This window comes from Pleurodeles waltl, chromosome 3_1 (assembly GCF_031143425.1).
Source record: "Pleurodeles waltl isolate 20211129_DDA chromosome 3_1, aPleWal1.hap1.20221129, whole genome shotgun sequence".
Taxonomy (NCBI): Eukaryota; Metazoa; Chordata; class Amphibia; order Caudata; family Salamandridae; genus Pleurodeles; species Pleurodeles waltl.
In genome coordinates this window covers 1,630,009,053-1,630,026,521 of record NC_090440.1, presented here as the reverse complement: position 1 = coordinate 1,630,026,521, position 17,469 = coordinate 1,630,009,053, and the positions used below count along the sequence as shown (strand labels likewise).

Sequence of the window (17,469 nt, the reverse complement as noted above, 5' to 3'; positions counted from 1 at the left end):
AAGGAAGGTTTTGTGATTCTCCTCTGTAAATCCCGTTTGGTGATGGACCCAAATAATTATTTCTAGAGCACATATTGAGTGGAAGGTGCTAGGCTTTACAAGTGATCCAGAGGAGAAACTCTGAATACTTTGAGGTGAGGTACAATACCCAGGAGCATTGTTTCTTTGCAGCAGCAAAGTGTATATCAGGCCATAAAACATCTCTATTTAACTCCCTCCGGGCAGCTATTTAGGGATGGGTGGGCTGAGAAGGTTTCAATCCATGAAAGCACATGAAAGGTTTCCAGTTTCTCATATGGTCAGCAAGGCCCAGTTCATCATGGTTGGTTTTTAATGAAATGGTGTACTCACATAGGAAGGTCTCTATATACGTGCACTCCTAGCATAGAGATACATCAGAAAAAACTATACTTTCCAGTATAAAATCACAAGTCATCTCTTAATTCCTGGTACTGAGACTAAGCATTACTGATCACCTCTTTCTGGAGCAAGTTATTTATATCCGCCCACTTGACACATGAGAAATGAAAAAAACATTTCCCAGATGTAGGAAGTTGGCTCTGTATGCACTATTTCAAAGTAAGGAATAGTATGCACAGAGTCCAAGGGTTCCCCTTAGAGGTAAGATAGTGGCAAAAAGAGATAATACTAATGCTCTATTTTGTGGTAGTGTGGTCGAGCAGTAGGCTTATCAAAGGAGTAGTGTTAAGCATTTGTTGTACATACACACAGGCAATAAATGAGGAACACACACTCAGAAACAATTCCAGGCCAATAGGTTTTTGTTATAGAAAAATATCTTTTCTTACGTTTTTTTAAGAACCACAGGTTCAAATTCTACATGTAATATCTCATTTGAAAGGTATTGCAGGTAAGTACTCTAGGAACTTTGAATAATTACAATAGCATATATACTTGTTACATAAAACACATTTAGCTGTTTTAAAAGTGGACAAAGTGCAATTTTCACAGTTCCTGGGGGAGGTAAAGTAATGTTAGTTTTTGCAGGTAAGTAACCCACCTACGGGGTTCAAATTGGGGTCCAAGGTAGCCCACCGTTGGGGGTTCAGAGCAACCCCAAAGTCACCACACCAGCAGCTCAGGGCCGGTCAGGTGCAGAGTTCAAAGTGGTGCCCAAAATGCATAGGCTTCAATGGAGAGAAGGGGGTGCCCCGGTTCCAGTCTGCCAGCAGGTAAGTACCCGCGTCTTCGGAGGGCAGACCAGGGGGGTTTTGTAGGGCACCAGGGGGGGCCACAAGTCCACACAAAAAGTACACCCTCAGCAGCGCGGGGGCGGCCGGGTGCAGTGTGCAAACAAGCGTCGGGTTTCCAATAGGAGTCAATGGGAGACCAAGGGGTCTCTTCATCGGTGCAGGCAGGCAAGGGGGGGGCTCCTCGGGGTAGCCACGACCTGGGCAAGGGAGAGGGCCTCCTGGGGGTCACTCCTGCACTGGAGTTCCGATCCTTCAGGTCCTGGGGGCTGCGGGTGCAGGGTCTTTTCCAGGCGTCGGGATTTCAGGGTCAGGCAGTCGCGGTCAGGGGGAGCCTCGGGATTCCCTCTGCAGGCGTCGCTGTGGGGGCTCAGCGGGGACAACTTTGGTTACTCACGGTCTCGGAGTCGCCAGAGGGTCCTCCCTGAGGTGTTGGTTCTCCACCAGTCGAGTCGGGGTCGCCGGGTGCAGTGTTGCAAGTCTCACGCTTCTTGCGGGAATTGCAGGGGTCTTTAAATCTGCTCCTCTGGATACAAAGTTGCAGTCTTTGTTGAACAGAGCCGCTGTCCTCTGGAGTTTCTTGGTCTCTTGGAAGCAGGGCAGTCCTCTGAGGATTCAGAGGTCGCTGGTCCCAGGGAAAGCGTTGCTGGAGCAGTTTTCTTCTGAAGGCAGGAGACAGGCTGGTAGGACTGGGGCCAAAGCAGTTGGTGTCTTCTTTCTTCTTCTGCAGGGGTTTTTCAGCTCAGCAGTCCTCTTCTTCTGTAAGTTGCAGGAATCTAAATTCTTAGGTTCAGGGAAGCCCTTAAATACTAAATTTAAGGGCGTGTTTAGGTCTGGGGGGTTAGTAGCCAATGGCTACTAGCCCTGAGGGTGGGTACACCCTCTTTGTGCCTCCTCCCAAGGGGAGGGGGTCACATTCCTATCCCTATTGGGGGAATCCTCCATCTGCAAGATGGAGGATTTCTAAAAGTTAGAGTCACTTCAGCTCAGGACACCTTAGGGGCTGTCCTGACTGGCCAGTGACTCCTCCTTGTTATTCTCATTATTTCCTCCGGCCTTGCCGCCAAACGTGGGGCCGTGACCGGAGGGGGTGGGCAACTCCACTAGCTGGAGTGCCCTGTGGTGCTGGAACAAAGGGGGTGAGCCTTTGAGGCTCACCGTCAGGTGTTACAGCTCCTGCCTGGGGGAGGTGATAGCATCTCCACCCAGTGCAGGCTTTGTTACTGGCCTCAGAGTGACAAAGGCACTCTCCCCAAGGGGCCAGCAACATGTCTTGAGTGTGGCAGGCTGCTAAAACCAGTCAGCCTACACAGGTAGTTGGTTAAGGTTTCAGGGGGCACCTCTAAGGTGCCCTCTGGGGTGTATTTCACAATAAAATGTACACTGGCATCAGTGTGCATTTATTGTGCTGAGAAGTTTGATACCATACTTCCCAGTTTTCAGTGTAGCCATTATGGCGCTGTGGAGTTCGTGTTTGGCAGACTCCCAGACCATATCCTCTTATGGCTACCCTGTACTTACAATGTCTAAGGTTTTGCTTAGACACTGTAGGGGCACAGTGCTCATGCACTGATGCCCTCACCTATGGTATAGTGCACCCTGCCTTAGGGCTGTAAGGCCTGCTAGAGGGGTTGACTTATCTATACTGCATAGGCAGTGTGAGGTTGGCATGGCACCCTGAGGGGAGTGCCATGTCGACTTACTCGTTTTGTCCTCACCAGCACACACAAGCTGGCGAGCAGTGTGTCTGTGCTGAGTGAGGGGTCCCCAGGGTGGCATAAGACATGCTGCAGCCCTTAGAGACCTTCCCTGGCATCAGGGCCCTTGGTACCAGGGGTACCAGTTACAAGGGGCTTACCTGGATGCCAGGGTGTGCCAATTGTGTAAAACAAAAGTACAGGTTAGGGAAAGAACACTGGTGCTGGGGCCTGGTTAGCAGGCCTCAGCACACTTTCAAATCAAAACATAGCATCAGCAAAGGCAAAAAGTCATGGGGTAACCATGCCAAGGACGCATTTCCTTACACAACCCCCCCCCCCCCCAAACGAAAGAGGATGAGACTAACCTTTCCCAAGAGAGTCTTCATTTTCTAAGTGGAAGAACCTGGAAAGGCCATCTGCATTGGCATGGGCAGTCCCAGGTCTGTGTTCCACTATAAAGTCCATTCCCTGTAGGGAGATGGACCACCTCAACAGTTTTGGATTTTCACCTTTCATTTGCATCAGCCATCTGAGAGGTCTGTGGTCAGTTTGAACTACAAAGTGAGTACCAAAGAGGTATGGTCTCAGCTTCTTCAGGGACCAAACCACAGCAAAGGCCTCCCTCTCAATGGCACTCCAACGCTGCTCCCTGGGGAGTAACCTCCTGCTAATGAAAGCAACAGGCTGGTCAAGGCCATCATCATTTGTTTGGGACAAAACTGCCCCTATCCCATGTTCAGAGGCATCTGTCTCCACAATGAACTGCTTGGAGTAATCTGGAGCTTTTAGAACTAGTGCTGTGCACATTGCTTGTTTCAGGGTGTCAAAGGCCTGTTGGCATTCTACAGTCCAGTTTACCTTCTTGGGCATTTTCTTGGAGGTGAGTTCTGTGAGGGCTGTCACTATTGATCCATATCCCTTCACAAACCTCCTATAGTACCCAGTCAAGCCAAGGAATGCCCTGACTTGAGTCTGGGTTTTTGGAGCTGCCCAGTCCAGAATAGTCTGGATCTTAGGCTGAAGTGGCTGAACTTGGCCTCCACCTACAAGGTGTCCCAAGTAAACCACAGTTCCCTGCCCTATCTGGCATTTGGATGCCTTGATAGAGAGGCCTGCTGATTGCAGAGCCTTCAAAACCTTCTCCAGGTGGACCAGGTGATCCTGCCAGTTGGAGCTAAAGACAGCAATATCATCAAGATAAGCTGCACTAAAGGATTCCAAACCAGCAAGGACTTGATTCACCAACCTTTGGAAGGTGGCAGGGGCATTCTTTAAACCAAAGGGCATAACAGTAAACTGATAATGCCCATCAGGTGTGGAGAATGCGGTCTTTTCTTTTGCTCCAGGTGCCATTTTTATTTGCCAGTACCCTGCTGTTAAGTCAAAGGTACTTAAGAATTTGGCAGCACCTAATTTGTCTATCAGTTCATCAGCTCTAGGAATGGGATGGGCATCTGTCTTGGTGACAGAATTAAGTCCTCTGTAGTCCACACAAAACCTCATCTCTCTCTTTCCATCTTGGGTGTGAGGTTTGGGGACTAAGACCACTGGGCTAGCCCAGGGGCTGTCAGAGTGCTCAATTACTCCCAATTCCAGCATCTTGTGGACTTCCACCTTGATGCTTTCCTTAACTTGGTCAGACTGTCTGAATATTTTGTTTTTGACAGGCATGCTGTCTCCTGTGTCCACATCATGGGTACACAGGTGTGTCTGACCAGGGGTTAGGGAAAAGAGCTCAGCAAACTGTTGCAGGACCCTCCTACAATCAGATTGCTGTTGGCCAGAGAGGGTGTCAGAGTAGATCGCTCCATCAACTGAGCCATCCTTTGGGTTTGATGAGAGAAGATCAGGGAGAGGTTCACTCTTAGCTTTCTGATCCTCATCTGTTACCATTAACAGATTCACATCAGCCCTGTCATGGAAGAGCTTAAGGCGGTTCACATGGATCACCCTCTTGGGGCTCCTGCTAGTGCCCAGGTCCACCAGGTAGGTGACCTGACTCTTCTTCTCTAGCACTGGGTAAGGGCCACTCCATCTGTCCTGGAGTGCCCTGGGAGCCACAGGCTCCAAAACCCAGACTTTCTGCCCTGGTTGAAATTCAACCAGTGCAGCCTTTTGGTCATACCAAAACTTCTGGAGCTGTTGGCTGGCCTCAAGGTTTTTACTTGCCTTTTCCATGTACTCTGCCATCCTTGAGCGAAGGCCAAGTACATAGTCCACTATGTCTTGTTTAGGCTCATGAAGAGGTCTCTCCCAGCCTTCTTTCACAAGAGCTAGTGGTCCCCTTACAGGGTGGCCAAACAGAAGTTCAAAGGGTGAGAACCCTAATCCTTTCTGAGGCACCTCTCTGTAAGCGAAAAGCAGACATGGCAAGAGGACATCCCATCTCCTTTTGAGTTGTTCTGGGAGCCCCATGATCATGCCCTTTAATGTCTTGGTGAATCTCTCAACAAGGCCATTAGTTTGTGGATGATAGGGTGTAGTGAATTTATAAGTCACTCCACACTCATTCCACATGTGTTTCAGGTATGCTGACATGAAGTTGGTTCCTCTGTCAGACACCACCACCTTAGGGAAGCCCACTCTGGTAAAGATACCAATGAGGGCCTTGGCTACTGCAGGGGCAGTAGTCGACCTAAGGGGAATAGCTTCAGGATACCTAGTAGCATGATCCACTACTACTAGGATGTACATATTTCCTGAGGCTGTGGGAGGTTCAAGTGGAACCACTATGTCCACACCCACTCTTTCAAACGGGGCCCCCACCACTGGAAGTGGAATGAGGGGGGCCTTTGGATGTCCACCTGTCTTACCACTGGCTTGACAGGTGGTACAGGAGACACAAAACTCCTTAACTTTCTGGGACATGTTGGGCCAGTAGAAGTGGTTGACTAGTCTCTCCCACGTCTTGGTTTGTCCCAAATGCCCTGCAAGGGGAATATCATGGGCTAAGGTCAGTATGAACTCTCTGATCGCCTGAGGCACTACCACTCTCCTAGTGGCACCAGGTTTGGGATCTCTTGCCTCAGTGTACAGGAGCCCATCTTCCCAATAGACCCTATGTGTTCCAGTTTTCTTGCCATTGGACTCTTCAGCAGCTTGCTGCCTAAGGCCTTTAAGAGAGGGACAGGTTTCTTGCCCCTTACACAACTGCTCCCTTGAGGGTCCCCCTGGGCCTAAGAGCTCAACCTGATAAGGTTCTAACTCCATAGGCTCAGTTCCCTCAGAGGGCAGAACTTCTTCCTGAGAAGAGAGGTTCTCTTTCTGTTGTTGTGTTGCAGCTGGTTTCCCAGCTGGCTTTCCTTTTCTCTTGGTAGACTGGGCCCTTTTTCCAGACTCCAGCTCTACTTTTTCACCCTGAGCCTTGCACTGTGCCCTTGTCTTGACACACACCAGTTCAGGGATACCCAGCATGGCTGCATGGGTTTTCAGTTCTACCTCAGCCCATGCTGAGGACTCCAGGTCATTTCCGAGCACACAGTCTACTGGGATATTTGAGGAGACCACCACCTGTTTCAGGCCATTGACCCCTCCCCACTCTAAAGTTACCATAGCCATGGGATGTACTTTAGTCTGATTGTCAGCGTTGGTGACTGGATAAGTTTGTCCAGCCAGGTATTGACCAGGGGAAACCAGTTTCTCTGTCACCATTGTGACACTGGCACCTGTATCCCTCAGGCCTTCTACACTTGTCCCATTAATTAAGAGCTGCTGCCTGTATTTTTGCATGTTAGGAGGCCAGGCAGCCAGTGTGGCTATATCCACCCCACCCTCAGAGACTAATGTAGCTTCAGTGTGACACCTGATTTGCTCTGGGCACACTGTTGATCCCACTTGGAGACTAGCCATTCCAGTGTTAGCTGGGGTGGAGGTAGAAGTGGTTTTTTTCTTGGGACAGGCCTTGTCTCCAGTTTGGTGTCCAGGCTGATTACAGCTACGACACCAGGCCTTTTTGGGATCAAAGTTTTTACCCTTGTACCCAAAATTGTTTTGTGAAGAGGCTCTGGGCCCACCCTCCTGTGCAGGTTTTTGGGGGCCTGAAGAAGACTCTTTACTATTTTTGTTTTTGGATGTCTCAACACTCTTCCCCTGGGGAGGCTTTGTGACCACTTTCTTTTGGTCACCCCCTGTGGTAGTCTTGGTCACCCTAGTCTTGACCCAATGGTCCGCCTTCTTTCCCAATTCTTGGGGAGAAATTGGTCCTAGGTCTACCAGATGCTGATGCAGTTTATCATTTGAACAATTACTTAACAGGTGTTCTTTCACAAATAAATTGTACAGCCCATCATAATCATTAACACCACTGCCTTGAATCCAACCATCCAGTGTTTTTACTGAGTAGTCTACAAAATCAACCCAGGTCTGGCTCGAGAATTTTTGAGCCCCCCTGAATCTAATCCTATACTCCTCAGTGGAGAATCCAAAGCCCTCAATCAGGGTACCCTTCATGAGGTCATAAGATTCTGCATCTTTTCCAGAGAGTGTGAGGAGTCTATCCCTACACTTTCCAGTGAACATTTCCCAAAGGAGAGCACCCCAGTGAGATTTGTTCACTTTTCTGGTTACACAAGCCCTCTCAAAAGCTGTGAACCATTTGGTGATGTCATCACCATCTTCATATTTAGTTACAATCCCTTTAGGGATTTTCAACATGTCAGGAGAATCTCTGACCCTAGTTATGTTGCTGCCACCATTGATGGGTCCTAGGCCCATCTCTTGTCTTTCCCTTTCTATGGCTAGGATCTGTCTTTCCAAAGCCAATCTTTTGGCCATCCTGGCTAACTGGATGTCCTCTTCACTGGGATTATCCTCAGTGATTTCAGAGAGGTTGGTTCCTCCTGTGAGGGGACCAGCATCTCTGACTATTATGTTTGGAGACAGGGCTTGAGAGGCCCTGTTCTCCCTAGTTAGGACTGGTAGGTGGGAATTTTCCTCCAAGTCACTATCTTCATCCTCTGTGATGCCATCCTCAGAGGGGTTGGCCTTTTCAAACTCTGCCAAAAGCTCCTGGAACTGTAGTTTGGAAGGTCTGGGGCCCATTGTTATTTTCTTTATTTTACAGAGTGACCTTAGCTCCCTCATCTGAAAATGGAGGTAAGGGGTGGTGTCGAGTTCCACCACATTCATATCTGTACTAGACATTATGCTTCTAAAAGTTGGAATACTTTTTAAGAATCTAAAACTAGTTCTAGGTTCTAATTCAAACTTTCATAAACTTTTAAACACTAAAAGAAATGCTAACAGGGACTAACACAAGGCCCTAGCAGGACTTTTAAGAATTTAGAAAAATAGTTCAAATTGCAAAAATCAATTTCTAATGACAATTTTTGGAATTTGTCGTGTGATCAGGTATTGGCTGAGTAGTCCAGCAAATGCAAAGTCTTATACCCCACCGCTGATCCACCAATGTAGGAAGTTGGCTCTGTATGCACTATTTCAAAGTAAGGAATAGTATGCACAGTCCAAGGGTTCCCCTTAGAGGTAAGATAGTGGCAAAAAGAGATAATACTAATGCTCTATTTTGTGGTAGTGTGGTCGAGCAGTAGGCTTATCAAAGGAGTAGTGTTAAGCATTTGTTGTACATACACACAGGCAATAAATGAGGAACACACACTCAGAAACAATTCCAGGCCAATAGGTTTTTGTTATAGAAAAATATATTTTCTTAGTTTATTTTAAGAACCACAGGTTCAAATTCTACATGTAATATCTCATTTGAAAGGTATTGCAGGTAAGTACTCTAGGAACTTTGAATAATTACAATAGCATATACACTTTTTACATAAAACACATTTAGCTGTTTTAAAAGTGGACACTGCAATTTTCACAGTTCCTGGGGGAGGTAAAGTAATGTTAGTTTTTGCAGGTAAGTAAACCACCTACGGGGTTCAGATTGGGGTCCAAGGTAGCCCACCGTTGGGGGTTCAGAGCAACCCCAAAGTCACAACACCAGCAGCTCAGGGCCGGTCAGGTGTGAGTTCAAAGTGGTGCCCAAAACGCATAGGCTTCAATGGAGAGAAGGGGGTGCCCCGGTTCCAGTCTGCCAGCAGGTAAGTACCCGCGTCTTCGGAGGGCAGACCAGGGGGGTTTTGTAGGGCACCAGGGGGGGGGCACAAGTCCACACAAAAAGTACACCCTCAGCAGCGCGGGGCGGCCGGGTGCATGGTGCAAACAAGCGTTGGGTTTCCAATGGGAGTCAATGGGAGACCAAGGGGTCTCTTCAGCGGTGCAGGCAGGCAAGGGGGGGGGCTCCTCGGGGTAGCCACCACCTGGGCAAGGGAGAGGGCCTCCTGGGGGTCACTCCTGCACTGGAGTTCCGATCCTTCAGGTCCTGGGGGCTGCGGGTGCAGGGTCTTTTCCAGGCGTCAGGATTTCAAAGTCAGGCAGTCGCGGTCAGGGGGAGCCTCGGGATTCCCTCTGCAGGCGTCGCTGTCGGGGCTCAGGGGGGACAACTTTGGTTACTCACGGTCTCGGAGTCGCCGGAGGGTCCTCCCTGAGGTGTTGGTTCTCCACCAGTCGAGTCGGGGTCGCCGGGTGCAGTGTTGCAAGTCTCACGCTTCTTGCGGGGATTGCAGGGGTCTTTAAATCTGCTCCTCTGGATACAAAGTTGCAGTCTTTGTTGAACAGAGCCGCTGTTCTCGGGAGTTTCTTGGTCTCTTGGAAGCAGGGCAGTCCTCTGAGGATTCAGAGGTCGCTGGTCCCAGGGAAAGCGTCGCTGGAGCAGTTTTCTTCTGAAGGCAGGAGACAGGCCGGTAGGACTGGGGCCAAAGCAGTTGGTGTCTTCTTTCTTCTTCTGCAGGGGTTTTTCAGCTCAGCAGTCCTCTTCTTCTGTAAGTTGCAGGAATCTAAATTCTTAGGTTCAGGGAAGCCCTTAAATACTAAGGGCCATATTTATACTCCGTTTGCGCCGAAATTGCGTCGTTTTTTTTGACGCAATTTCGACGCAAAACTAACGCCAACTAACGCCATATTTATACTATGGCGTTAGAGGCGAATAGCGCCAAAGTTCCCGGAATGTGCGTCATTTTTTAGCGTGAACCCCTTCCTTGCGTTAATGATATGCAAGGGAGGCGTTCCCGTCTAAAAAAGGACTCCCAGGCCTTTACGTGGTATTTATACTCCCGGGCAAAAGAGACGCCCGGGAGTTGGCGTGGCAAAAAACGGCGCATTTGCGCCACTTTTTAACGCCTGCTCAGGGCAGGCGTTAAGGGGCCTGTGGGCTCAAAATGAGCCCACAGGTGCCCTCCCATGCCCCCAGGGACCCCCCCTGCCACCCTTGCCCACCCCAGGAGGACCCCCAAGGATGGAGGGACCCACCCCAGGGACATTCAGGTAAGTTCAGGTAAGTATAATTTTTTATTTTTTATATTTATTTTTGGTGGCATAGGGGGGCCTTATTTGTGCCCCCCTACATGCCACTATGCCCAATGACCATGCCCAGGGGACAGAAGTCCCCTGGGCATGGCCATTGGGCAAGGGGGCATGACTCCTATCTTTACAATGATAGGAGTCATGTTGATGGGGGATGGGCGTCGTTAAAAAATGGCGCAAGTCGGGTTAAGACGATTTTTTCGACGTAACCTGACTTGCCCCATTTTAAGACGCCCATGCGCCATTTTCCCCCTACGCCGGCGCTGTCTGGTCTACGTGGTTTTTTCCCACGCAAACCAGGCAGCGCCGGTCTGATTGCGCCGTCTAACGCCATTCCATAAATACGGCGCCCGCATGGCGCTTCAGAATGGCGTTAGACGGCGCAAAACTTTTTGACGCTAAACTGCGTTAGCGCAGTTTAGCGTCAAAAAGTATAAATATGGGCCTAAATTTAAGGGCGTGTTTAGGTCTGGGGGGTTAGTAGCCAATGGCTACTAGCCCTGAGGGTGGGTACACCCTCTTTGTGCCTCCTCCCAAGGGGAGGGGGTCACATTCCTATCCCTATTGGGGGAATCCTCCATCTGCAAGATGGAGAATTTCTAAAAGTTAGAGTCACTTCAGCTCAGGACACCTCAGGGGCTGTCCTGACTGGCCAGTGACTCCTCCTTGTTATTCTCATTATTTCCTCCGGCCTTGCCGCCAAACGTGGGGCCATGACCGGAGGGGGCGGGCAACTCCACTAGCTGGAGTGCCCTGTGGTGCTGGAACAAAGGGGGTGAGCCTTTGAGGCTCACCGCCAGGTGTTACAGCTCCTGCCTGGGGGAGGTGATAGCATCTCCACCCAGTGCAGGCTTTGTTACTGGCCTCAGAGTGACAAAGGCACTCTCCCCATGGGGCCAGCAACATGTCTCGAGTGTGGCAGGCTGCTAAAACCAGTCAGCCTACACGGGTAGTTAGTTAAGGTTTCAGGGGGCACCTCTAAGGTGCCCTCTCGGGTGTATTTCACAATAAAATGTACACTGGCATCAGTGTGCATTTATTGTGCTGAGAAGTTTGATACCAAACTTCCCAGTTTTCAGTGTAGCCATTATGTTGCTGTGGAGTTCGTGTTTGACAGACTCCCAGACCATATACTCTTATGGCTACCCTGCACTTACAATGTCTAAGGTTTTGCTTAGACACTGTAGGGGCACAGTGCTCATGCACTGATGCCCTCACCTATGGTATAGTGCACCCTGCCTTAGGGCTGTAAGGCCTGCTAGAGGGGTGACTTATCTATACTGCATAGGCAGTGTGAGGTTGGCATGGCACCCTGAGGGGAGTGCCATGTCGACTTACTCGTTTTGTCCTCACCAGCACACAAAAGCTGGCGAGCAGTGTGTCTGTGCTGAGTGAGGGGTCCCCAGGGTGGCATAAGACATGCTGCAGCCCTTAGAGACCTTCCCTGGCATCAGGGCCCTTGGTACCAGGGGTACCAGTTACAAGGGACTTACCTGGATGCCAGGGTGTGCCAATTGTGTAAAACAAAAGTACAGGTTAGGGAAAGAACACTGGTGCTGGGGCCTGGTTAGCAGGCCTCAGCACACTTTCAAATCAAAACATAGCATCAGCAAAGGCAAAAAGTAAGGGGGTAACCATGCCAAGGAGGCATTTCCTTACACCAGATTTTTGAGCTATACAGCCATGAGTTACATCTGAAGATATATAATAAAGGGACCCATCACACAAACTTACCACAGATCTCTTTAATGAGTTTAATGATGTCTTCTCTCTGTGAAAAATAGAAAATATATTTATATGTCTGGTAGTCATCAATTTTTTCTATATTCTTAATAAAAGTTTTGGGTGTTATGAAACTACTGAGTTAGTCCCCAAGGTGTTTTCAAACTGAAGTGTTAGTAACAGGTAAGAACTGCCACAGATAAGTGATGACAAATAAACAGATCTCGTAGAACTGTTTCTGTTATAGATTTAAAGTGATGGGGTAATGAAAATTCACTAAAATTACTGCTTAAAGACTTACTAATCCACTAGTGGATCTCAGCTTATCTACTGATGCCTCACTAACTCACTGCTCAGAAGTTTACAACTCTACTGTCTACTTATTGACTTCAGACAAGCGTTATATCCTTCTGCTGCCAATTAGAAAAATAAGATCAACAGGGATGTTTCTAAGAAAAACACCTCACTTAGGCCCTCATTCCAACCCTGGCGGTCCTGGACCGCCAGGGTGGATGGACACGGAAGCACCGCCAACAGGCTGGCGGTGCTTCAGTGCCCATTCTGACCGTGGCGGTAAAGCCGCGGTCAGAAAAGGGGATCCGTCGTTTTCCCCGCCAGATTACACCTGGCTGGGCTGAATCTCCATGGCGGCGCTGCTTGCAGCGCCGCCATGGAGATTCCGACCCCCTTCACGCCATCCTGTTTCTGGCGGTTTTTACCGCCAGGAACAGGATGGCGTGAACGGGTGTCGTGGGGCCCCCTAACAGGGCCCCAGCATGATTTTCACTGTCTGCATACTGCACCCGTCGCACCCCTGCAACACCGCCGGCTCCATTCGGAGCCGGCCTCTGTGTTGCAGGGCCTTTCCCGCTGGGCCGGCGGGCGCTCCTTTGGCGGGTGCCCGCCGGCCCAGCGGGAAAGCCAGAATGGCCTCCGCGGTCTTTTGACCGCGGAGCGGCCAAATGGCGGTGACCGCATGGCGGCCGGCGGTCAGAATGACCGCCTTAGTGTCAGTTCAATTCTTTGTTGGCAGTTGTCTTAGTTTCTAAATGTCTTTATTTCACCCTGGAGTTTGACATTTCTTTAAACAATGTAACACATTTATCTGTCAGCTCTTAACATTAACAGATGATCTTTAATGTCCTTTGCGATTCCATACATAATGGCCTGTATTGCAGTGTGATCTGCTATTACGATGGCATATGAAGTCAATTAAAGACAATGTGCTTCAAAGTTGTCCCTTAAATATAGTTCTGAATGGAAAACATTTTTGTAGTGTGACTTCACAACATAGCTGTCTGCAAGGCCTATTTTGACAACTGATTTCAAATATACATAAGGTGGGCTTCAGCTCCGTCGTTAGTAGACTTTTCCTCTCACCTCACGCTAATTGGTTGTTTCATGTATCCTTTCTCCTTTTTAAGTGTGCTTGCTTTACAGTTCATGAGGAACTATTTTACATTTCACAAGTACACTAATTCATCACACATTATATTATCAGCAGGCTTTGTTTTAAATGTTTTGGCCTAGAATCAAAATTTAAGCTAGACCGATTGCTTTACCGATGCTTGTTTTAGTTTGCTGGTGTGATCTTTTCATCCAGCCATCTCTAAATGCTACGTCAGTTTGATCTGTTTCTGAGACATTCTGTACACGACTGAACACAAATTCTGGGATAATACCTTGTTTCCTTGCAGCTAATGCTATTTAATGAATATACCAGTGTAATTTCAGACAGCAAACATCTGTCTATATTTGGCTGTACTAATAGTGTTTACAAAATACAGTCACTCACCGTCAGACCTGCCTCTCCTTTCGGTCCAGTCTTGCCCTGCAAAGAGGATCAGTTGGTATTTAAAAAAACAGACATTTACAATAATTTTGCAGTTATCTAAATGCATTGATTGAATACAACTTTTTCACTGATTACTTATTAATGTGATTTGATTTTATTAGAATTCATCTAACAAGTCATTTGTGGCTGAGGTTCTGAACATGTTTGTTATTTCCAAGCGGCGTTTGGATTTTTAAGTTGCAAAGCAGGGTTACATCTTTATGATGAGCCTAGATATTGATCAGAGAAAGTTGTTATTTTCTCTTACTCCAGCGAGAAGCATCAACATTGTCTTTTGATAAGCTGTATAGGCTTCAGGATGTTGGTGGTGCCTGTGTGCTAGTCCTCTTACATTTGCTAGCAGTTTCCACACCCTTGACCCTCACTTGTGCAGCAGCCAGGGATCGTAGACCAGATCTGAAACTGTCTACCTTTCCATCCTAGCTGGGTTAATAGTATTTTCTATATTATCTTCTCTGACCATTGGTGCCCCTTATGGCTCTCTTTCTCTCATCTAAACATTTCAATCTGTAAGTTTATCTTCTCTCTTCTCTCATCCTCTCTGTTAGTTTCATTTTACATGTTTATCAACAATACACAACTGTTGAACCAGCTTGAGTAAAAATCTAAGTTTGCCAGCCTCCTTATTGCCTTGCCTTTATGCCTACAAGTAAGCAGTCACTGGATACATAGCAACAAACTAACCTTTTCCATCTTCAATCCATCTGAATGCATTTATCAAACATAATTCTTATGCTACGTTTATTTTCAATAACTACTGTGTGACAAACTGAAACTATTTATTTGTACCTAAACTGGCACAATTGTTAAATTCATTGATGACTTGGCTTTTACCAAATGTTAATCTTTAACTCACGTCTCTGTACATAATATCTTACAATTTCATTACTACTCAGAAAATGCCAGCATAGATGCTCACCTATACATAAGACTAGGTGTTCTTCCGTAGCATTATCTACATTTAGAGCTTTTTTTATCCAAAAGGCCATGCAAGCTTTCTTCAAACATGCTAGAATCATCCTGATTCCCAAAAACTCTTCAATGAAGAATTGGCAATATTGTAAACTACTTTTCCAAGTCTACCTGGATCCTCTCCAAATCCTTATTTACAAGCCAAACCCTCTCTCTACACTATGCCCCAGGAAAGAAAAAAAAACTCCTAATGCATCAAAGATCTCACACATGCATAAATACTATTTCCACTACAATTTAACATGTACTTGACCTATAGCATGTAATACATGTATGGTCAATGCACCCAGCGAAACATGAAAATGAACAAAGATCTATCTGCATATCCTACATCACTAGGTGCCTACCACATATCCAATCATTGTGGAAAACAAATTCGTTCATTGTACATGGCTTGAAAACTGTAATCCATAGCACCATACCTATTCACACCAACTCTTTCATTTGGTCTTTCTGTTTAGGAACATCTCCATCCATTACCACGCATTTTCAGTGCAACGGGCCTCGCATTTGTTCGAGTTAGAGCTATTAGTGTTGTAAAGCAAAAAAAAATGCAGCGCAATTGCACTATGTAAAATGCAGCGCAATCGCGCTGCGTGGAAAATAAACAGATAAAGTAGTCTGGACCCCAGGCTGAAAACATCTAGCCTAGCATGTTTTTGGTACTTTACCGGTGCCGTGTAGGTGGGCTAAACACCGGAAAAGGCATGACGTATGCATGCCTTTCACAAATTAAAGCAAGTGGATTTGAAAAGGCAAGCCCACAAACCAACGTAAGTGACTGACGTGGCATGGGCATGGTTTGAAGCCCAAACAGAGATTACTGAATGGACTGAGTGCTTTGCGCTCGCCCATAGAAAGCAGTCAAAAATAAAGGTGTTATTTTTTACCATGATCTCGCAATCATTGCATATGTAAGTAGTTATAAAAGTACTACGTGAACTACAGTTTCACGAGACGCATATTATGGTATATTGGCTGTATAAAATAATAAGAACAACCATAATAAGTTCACAGTGGTGACTGGAATGTGCTGCCTGTGTAGTTTTGCTGTAACATTTGGATTTATATGTCTACTGTACAACCACAGTAAAAAATATATGGCACATTCTACATTTTGACTCAGACCCTTTCACATCATTATTTACTGGTGGTGAGCCACTGTATGGTTTTTTCTTTATTGTGGCCTCAGGTCGCACCCTTGAGAAGCTGGTGCGTATAGCAAGTGCACAATGCTTCTTTGGAAATTACCTATTGTGGAACAAAGGGGAAGTGCTGTTCAGTGGGCTTGCTGCCCATGTTGTATTTTTTGTAACATTGCAAAAAAATCATTCAAAGCTAAGAATCTTTGTTTTTGCCTATATAAGAACCAACTTTCTTTTGCCTCCTACTGGAGGTTCTACTCCAAAGAAGCAAACTAGGTTTTGGTGGAATTATTTGGTTGAAGACATTTTATTTGATATTATGATAAGATGGCTTACCGCTAGAGGATGCCAAACTAGCTTTGGCAGCATTTTGACTTTACTAGATATCGAATTGGTTTTTACCTACATCTAGGGAAAAATATGTGTTGGATGAGGGCATAGTTGCAGGGTATATGTGGTGAAACATAGAACAAATCTATTTGTCGTGCAAAGTATGCAAGAGCACATGCAACAGGTGGATGCAAAATATATATACTTATACTTGTTTACTCTGTTTGAATACTGCAGCTATAGAGGGTGCAAAACAGATGTAATAGCAATCTACGTATTTGTGTTGACTATTTTATGTGTGTGTATTTATTTTCTCTAAAGGACTGTTTTAGTGCAGGCTACATCTGGGTACATGCAGCCTGTTATGAGTGTTGAATATATATATGTAGACTTAACTTCACAATAATAACATGCTCTGTTACGTTGGCTATTAGTGGATGTGGTTATTTGTGTATTTGTTTTGAGATGAATAATCATTGTGAGGAATAATAACACTGTATTTTGAAACCCTGGTCTACACACCGCTTCTCCGGGATATCCAGAATCACCCACATCGCCTCTTTCTCCTTTCTTGCCTTTTTCTCCTGATGAGCCACGATCTCCCTTAAAAATATAATAAAAACAATAATTAAATATACACTTTATTCATTTTTATTAAAGCCTTTTCACGCTTTAAGTTCCTCCAAAAAGAAACCTGGTGTACACAGTGAGCTGGATTTCCAAGTGTGCAGCATAAAACATCATGTTCTAGCTTTTTGTTCACTTTGTATTGTATATACATACCAACAGTATTATTGTTGGTTGTTGTGTATATCATCCTTAACTGTGGTTAGAAGCCCGAATTGTGGTACTCAGTGTATACTTGTTATAAGCATAGTAGCATAAAGATTTTATAAGATTAATTGAAATAATTTGTAGGACTTAACATACTTTCAATCATCTCTAAATATAAGTTGTCCATGTGTTAACAATTAGTCTGGGTTGGTAAAAGTTTACTTGAAAAAGAGGATGTCCATAATAAAGTACTGAAAGTTGATGACAGAGTTCTAGAACAAAAATCATTTGCCATTTAATAAATATTCTTCTTTGTAACTGGGCTTTGGCTTTCTAATGTAATCAGTGCTTAACTCGTTAAAAGATACAATAGTTTCAGTGGTCCAGTG

At 46.3% G+C, this 17,469-nt stretch overlaps 1 protein-coding gene across 1 annotated transcript in view; it reads right to left on the bottom strand.

Annotated features, from left to right (window-relative positions):
• The window catches only part of LOC138285403 (collagen alpha-1(XXVIII) chain-like), a 196,383-nt gene that overhangs the window by 40,207 nt on the left and 138,707 nt on the right, over nt 1-17,469 (bottom strand). Inside the window, exons 29-31 of the mRNA XM_069225287.1 lie at nt 16,829-16,909; nt 13,800-13,835; nt 12,017-12,053 (exon numbers count right to left, since the gene is read on the bottom strand). Of these exons, the coding sequence (XP_069081388.1) occupies nt 12,017-12,053; nt 13,800-13,835; nt 16,829-16,909 (154 nt within the window). The remainder of the gene's footprint in view (nt 1-12,016; nt 12,054-13,799; nt 13,836-16,828; nt 16,910-17,469) is intronic.